The 7,371-nt window shown below is 39.2% G+C and overlaps 1 protein-coding gene across 2 annotated transcripts; it reads right to left on the reverse strand.

Annotated features, from left to right (window-relative positions):
* Positions 1–1,928: 1,928 nt before the first annotated feature.
* Positions 1,929–7,085, reverse strand: b3gnt2l (UDP-GlcNAc:betaGal beta-1,3-N-acetylglucosaminyltransferase 2, like). Of its 2 annotated transcripts, none has more exons than XM_079465700.1 (2): positions 6,248–7,085; positions 1,929–5,310 (listed from the first exon to the last, which is right to left on the reverse strand). In XM_079465700.1, the coding sequence occupies exon 2, from the start codon at positions 5,081–5,083 to the stop codon at positions 3,797–3,799; it is 1,287 nt and encodes a 428-aa protein (XP_079321826.1). In that variant the 5' UTR covers positions 5,084–5,310; positions 6,248–7,085; the 3' UTR covers positions 1,929–3,796. The 2 variants fall into 2 exon arrangements, with proteins under 2 accessions (XP_079321826.1, XP_079321827.1); XM_079465701.1 differs by having other exon boundaries at positions 1,929–5,307; positions 6,248–6,467.
* Positions 7,086–7,371: the final 286 nt, after the last annotated feature.

Genomic DNA, 7,371 nt, shown 5'->3' on the forward strand with positions numbered 1-7,371 from the left:
AAACATTTCTTTGAAGTAAGTCTTGCTTTTCTGTTGTTATTCCTTTCTGGCTAACATATTTATGAAATGTCAAATATTATAGTATGATTGTATGTTACTGCTGTAACAAAATAAATAACTTGACTGTAATTTTTATTTAATACACCCTGTGGGGGAAGTTGCTGAGTTTCACTGGGGGGACTAAGACACAAATAGATTTTAAACATTGCATGTATTTAACATTTGTGATATACTTTTGCTTGCTATTAAAAGTTGTTTCCATACTGGCTGTGTACACCACCAAACATGTTGAAATGATTTTAAGCATTTTAAACAAATTGTTTGTAATAATTGGTTTTATAATTTTTATCTAATACATTTAGCTTTAAGGAAACAGTATGTATATATCATATTTTAATACAGAAAAGCAGCCCAGCGTGATGAACACAAGGATGATAACACAGCAAAATAAATAGCATAAACAACATAAAAATAAGACTTTAAACGCCGTGTAACAAATATTCGTTAATGCCGTTGTCGAAACACAAAAGTATGCATGCGTGTTATAACATCATTGCGCTACAGGCAGGCACGTCAGACAGTGACTGGTCGTGAAGCAGGAGTGACGGGTAACGTGTCAGCTGTCACCTGACACGCAAAGGTTTAACCCCTCTCTTCTGTCGTCGAGCACTGACCTGACCTCCTCTGTCAGAAATTACATCATTGCTCGTTTCCTTCATGAATGACAAGATATATGACACCTGCATTCCAGTGTTTTCAACAGGAAACATTTTTTAGACTCATTTACAAGAAAAATAAAAACATAAGCACAACATTATAAGTGTCTGCCGCATGTGTTTGTCAGGCCTAAAATGTTTCATTGAGTTCTCTGAGATGTCCACATGTGATATTGATGTTTAGGAAGCCACCATTCAAAACTTGCGAAAACGTCAACACATTACAGATACCTTCATTATGTACATATGATGTAAACCCCGTCATCATTTTCTCACTCTTATTTCCATTCGTTTCCTTCCGGCACGCATCACACACAAACCTGTTATACAGCATCAGTCACAGAGACCACGTCATTACACTTCGTATACCTGACCGGTTCCAGCTACACTGGTAACATATTCAAGAGGAAGATTGTCATTTCCTCTACGGTTCTTTTACATTGCACAAAATAAAATACAGTATTGACATCCAGGCTAATGTAGTGGGAGAATTGTAATCATTGTGCTGTTGTGTTACAACGGTATTGATCAACAAAAACATGACCAAAAGAGGCAGAATCATGACAGAGCCACATGTTTAGAGAGACCTAGTGTGTTTTGTCATACCAGTTGCTCTCTGCGGTCTTATTATTCTTGTTCCTAATTTTTAACGGATAATGATTTCATGATTTGGTTCCCTATTTTATGGCCTTGTGTTTTCTGTCCGGTGCCAGATCGTTTTGCTTTATGCCTTGGAAAAGACATTGCGTCTTATTCCGTGAGTCCGAGTCAAATCAAAGTCAAGTCTAGTCTAGTCAAGTGTTGTCTTTAGTCTAGTTTATTTAGTCTACATTCCCGTTAAGTCTGTGATTATTATGGCTCTATCTTTGCTGTTTTGCAAATATGCTTCCTGGGTACAAGCAAGTTTTCTACCGCGTCTCTTGGCTCATACATTACTGTGAAATACAAGGTTATGTCAAAAACACATGAAAACAGTCCATTATTTCTTGAGCGAAAGTAAACTGTCGGATATGTATCCCTAAACCGGATCAGTGAATTAAAGTGACTTGTTATTGTGGAATAAGCCCCAGTGTGATACAAGAAGACCCTTCGCGTCGTGTCCTCATCATCACACTGTCAGGGCTTATTCTCCGGCTGCATTACATTATCCCTACATATACCTGCTGCTGTCTTTTCGTCAATGTTAATGAAACTAGAAAATACTAAATCATTAACTGCTCTTGTGTGTTTATTTAATTCAATTCATACAGCGAAGAAGACATTTCATTTCTACATTATTCAGTTTCTTTGTTAAACAACCGTTAAGTAACCCACAGTACCTGATAAGATTTTGTCAACCCCTACTTTGGCCAAAATAGTCTGTCATTCCTTCTTTCGAAGTGGAACACACCTACAGTATCCCTACACATTTGTCCACCAGTCAACAGCAAAAAGTTATAGCCCATTGCTCCAGTCTCTGAATGTTGGCTGTAAAGAGAATAACCACTTTCCTGCAGCTGACTGATTTTAATATATGCTCATCCAAAAGAGTGGAAAAGTGATGTCTGTGTCACTGAAAATTGATGCAAAAAAACAACAAAAATATAAATCCCGGCTACCCTAAAATTAATTTGAGACAATTTAAAATTGAAACCGACTTTTTAAAAACATCATTAACTTGTTAAAATTGTCAAAATGTAACAGTGTTAAAAATACTTGTGAGGGGCCTCCAAAATAAATGTTGTTAAAAGGGCCTCCAAATATTTAGAACCAGCCCTGTGTACATGTCTCATCATGTCACAAAAATATAGGGCTCAAAACCACAGTTGTGGTCACGTGTGTGCTTAAGACTGAGAGAAACAGTTTGGAATTTATGACAATGAAACGAGGAATTTGCTTTCTTTTTCCCACATATAACAAGCAGTACAACAAAGCTTAACAAATAAGGCCCGATGCAAGACATTCAGCTCCCATAAGGCCCATGTTCCTGGAGAATTATATATATATATATATATCATTGTAACATTGATGCTCAACAAGGCATCTAATGAAAAACGTATCAAATAGAAGACATTTTCAATGTTGTGCAATATAACAAAACCGTGCAAAACTAAATAAAAGGAAACCAAAACGCAAAAAAATCTTGGAGAATTATATTTTCAAGAAAAGAGAATGTGAAGCTGATGTCACGCTTTATGTTGCAGTGGTGCCGGCGTAACACAGCAAGACCCACCTACCAAAGTTATGTTTCCTATTCAAACTAAAACAAAAACTTAACACTGCATTGAACGCACTATAAGCGATCCTACCAATATGGCGCAACAACACAACACAGCGTGACATTCTCTATAATAACTGCACCTTACCACAGCAAGCCCACACCATCAGTTTCAACATCACAATTGAAACTTGTGACCTTTCACTCACCTAAAAAACCCATATTGGACATCGAGAAATGTCTCCGGGGTTTTGTGTTCACACGATGGAATTCAATGGGGGGGGGGGGGTCAATGTTGTCTGGTCTCTAACATTCTTCTTTTGTTATTTTCACAAGTCAGTCAGTCAGACAGGTTTTAAATGATGGTAATTTAACGTGGGTTAAACACTGTGAACCTGTTAAGTGGCTCAGTTTATCTCCACAGAAACCTAACCAAACACAAATACAAAAACAAACAGAGCAATCAAATATTTACTCGAAGGCTGTCAAATCAATGAATCGACTCCAAAATAAACATGAGTGAAAGTGTGTGTGTGTATAATTCTGTACATATGTACATTTAAGAAATATGTATGATGTAGCCTTTTTACATTATATTTGCATAAACATTTATGTAAATATTTGTTATATATAGTACATACAAATATACACAACACGCACATATTATGTTAACGTTTATTTTTCAATCTCTTAATTGCGATTAATCGTTTTGACAGCACTAAAGAATTATTTTGCATATCAGTACAATCTTCAACCTCTACAAATTCACAGCCCAAGTTACTTCAACCCAAATGAAAGCTTCAATCTAGCGAGTCTGACAAAATCCTGACTTGTTTGCAAAACCTGATTTTCACAAAGCTTTTCGGTTGAACAGAATGACTTGTTAGCAGGTCAGCATGGAGCTGTGCATATTCCTCCACATTCTCATCGTCTGCTGAGGGTTCCGCTGGTGCACCAGGAGCAGGTCTTTGTGTACACATACGTTCTCTCGGTCTTGTTCGCGGATGTCAAACGTCTTAAAACCATCATGTTTCACTGGAGTAATTCCAATGGCTTTAAAGCACATTCCCGTGTAGACATCATCAATAGGGAAGAAGGGTATGTAGAAGGAAACATGGTAAAGAGACGGGAGAAGGTTTCCAGAAAAGAGAAAGCCTCCACCCCCAGCATACGGTGGGTACGGGCCTTCGTAGAAAGACTGAGGAACGTAATATTTGATTTTAGGGTCACGTAATGGGGTGGCTGAAAAAATGATCTGCCCCGTGTACAGAGATGACCTCTGTGTAGGTTCTAAAGACTCCAAGTGTTTCAGTATGGCTTCAGTGTTCGCAAAAACATCATCGTCACCCTTAAACACAAATGACACACGTGGACAGTTATCCACCATCCATTTGAAGAACACGTGCTCCTTCAGTGTCAAGTTATAAAACGAGTCTTGAAAATCCCAAATGAGAAGGTCTCGAAACTCTTGAGCTTCCAACGAAAGCAGTTTGTCAAGACTGGGATCATCCATAGACGATCGTCCTAGCAGAAAGACAGTTCGCACCTGTACCCCATTTTCAAACACGCCTTCTTTTCCCCAGGTCTCTCGCACCGCCTGGCGCCTCTCAAAGTGCTTCGGCGCGGATTTGATAGCAAAGAGGAGGAAGATGTTCTCTGCTTCATTCCCCAACATACACTTTTCGGGCTGATCGATAAAAATGGGCGGATCCCGACATTCCATGCCTTTAAGAAAGTCACGGTAGAGGGAAGGGTATGATTGAACATCCTGAATATTTGTTTGCAGTAACTCAAAACTCTCGGCTTGACACCGGAACCGGTTACGCGGGTCGTCGAGCGTTTGGTTTCTGGCAGCGTCAAACTGCCTGAGTAGAGCATGAAGTTTGCGGTTCCAGAAGGCACCGTTTTTTGGAATGAACTTCTGGAAATCCTCAGAAATATTCAGAGGTGGAAGTTTATACGGTGTGGCACTTTTGACATCCCTGACGGTCACTATGGTGGTGGTGGTTGTGGTGGTGGTGCGTTTTTTCAGGGGGGATGATGTGACTGATGGGAGTTCAGTCAGATCTCTTTGAGAGTGCCCCACATTCTTCAGCTTCGAATAAAAAATTAAAAGGCACAGGCTGCTGGCTAATATCATAATGAGGAATTTTGAATACTTGAATCTCATCTTACAACAACTCCAGGCCACACTTTTAAAGACGTCTTTTTGTTTTTCACAAGAAGTGATGATGGACTTTCTCGGGGGTTCTCGTTTAGTTAAGCGGGAGATGTTGTCACGTTTGTAGCGTTACCAGCACGACTGGAACTTCCAGATTCATGAATCTCCGTCTTTCTTTTTGAAGAAAACGCTACTTGAAAATCACGTTCCCAATGATGTCAGCCACGGCGCACCTGCTAAAAACAAACACAGTATTATTAGTGAAAATGTCTAAGTCAACATGAGCATCCCCGAATTTGACTGATAAAAAAAGTGCGTTTACATACTCTCGATACGTTCTTTTCTATTTACGACTGTATGAATTCTCCACACATATTAGAACTTAAAATCTGGGGGTTGCGTGGAAGGAAACGAGCTAGTACACGTTATTAATACAAGCGTCTGCACGATGAATCATATCTCAATCGCGATGTCAGGCTATGTGTTAAAGTTGATTAAGTTAATTTAATTCAGTAATGCAAAGATGTTACTGTTATTTCATTTTATAACATTTCATTTTATAACATTTCATTTTATAACATTTCATTTTAGTTCTTGTTGCTAGTTTGACCTGTAAATCTCAGTTGAGAAATACAAATTTCATCTTTTTTCAGTTATCTGTGTTTGCATTTCCTTGATATCGATTGATATCGATAGATTGACTCATTACACACGGTTTATCGCATCGCACATCGCACAATAATTACCGCAATAATCGCAACGTGACATCGTGCAGCCCTAGACATCTTATTCATCGTTACTAGCGACAGACACACACTGTCTGCTGATCTTAAATGAAATACAACCTTTACATTTGTTGGAAATCTGGTCTTCGGGGATTCATTAAAAAGAACAAGCTCGAACCTGAGGTTCACTCTCGCGAGGATTAAATGCATTGAGCTCAGGGAGAGACAGACAAGATGTGCTGGAAACGCAACGGGTGTCTTCGCGACATATAATGCAGCCTAAGAAGATACCGAAGAAGTCAACTCGCTATGTTTTGACATCAGCTACTTTTAATCATTCATTTCTGATGAACCATCACCGATCCAAAGTGTTTTAACAGCAACCAGCTATAGTATTTAAACACACACACACATTTATATAAACAAAATACGCAAACCCAGAACTCACCCTCAGATGTGTTTTACACTTCACCGCGACGATCTTCGCAGTCTGACCAGAAAGGAATTAGGAAGGAATGAAATACAGTTATTGACCACCAGCCGATTCTTCACACTGACATCAGGACGGAAGAGACTTCACACTCCTTCTATTTCCATCATCACCTATGGCAGGTTCGTTTGGATAAACCCACACACCTGTGCACTGAATCAATCGACTTCAAGCACTCGCATTCGACTCTCGAACGAGTCGTTCTGCGGGACCGATTCTCGAGCACGTGAGTTCAGACACGAAGCATCACATACATCTCGGTTTCCGGGAACCTCGACAGGCGTACGCGGTCTTCTCGTTGTAGTTACAACACTTTATATAATTAACAGTTATATCTGTCGAGACGTCATCCTTCACGTTTCATTCTCGCCGTGAAGTGTAAATGTTGCTTTTCTGAAATGACGTTTCATTGAAACCTCGACTAAAACAGCAGTGATGAAATAGTGAAGAACGCGAAAAGCATGAAGAGATCGCATACTTGCATACTATATAGTTGGCAAAAAGCGAATAGTGTGCCTACTGAGAGAAGAATTAAAATACGAAGCATTCATATTGATCTTATTTTCAGCAGTTTATTTACGTTTGTGTTTTATATGTATTTAAAATATTATATATTGCTTGACAGACGCTTTAATATTAAACAAAAACGCCCACGGTGGGGAAAAAACACCAAACTTGACAAGAAAACAAACACTTCCTGCAAGGGTGGCGAAAATAAGCAAACAGGACCCCAAACAAGGAAGGGAATACATACACTGTAAACATAACATAGACAAGGGCACTTCGAACAACCAAACGCACTAGCCAATAGACATGAGGGCATTAAATAGGGAGACTGACATAGGAGATGACAATGGGCAGGTGTGAGGAATGAGACACAGGCGGAAAGCAATACTAGGAACGAGAGGGGCGGGGCCAATGAGGAGACTGAAGAGAACACATATTATGTCCTGATTGACGTAAAACACGTGGGGGCAGAATCATGACAGTTCGGTGTAAATAGTTTCTGAGTAATTAGTTACTGTAATATAATTAGGTCTAATTTTCCCTTGAAGAGTAAAGTAGGGGTTACTCTTGTTTTT

Source organism: Barbatula barbatula (assembly GCF_947034865.1).
Source record: "Barbatula barbatula genome assembly, chromosome: 10".
NCBI classification, from domain to species: domain Eukaryota; kingdom Metazoa; phylum Chordata; class Actinopteri; order Cypriniformes; family Nemacheilidae; genus Barbatula; species Barbatula barbatula.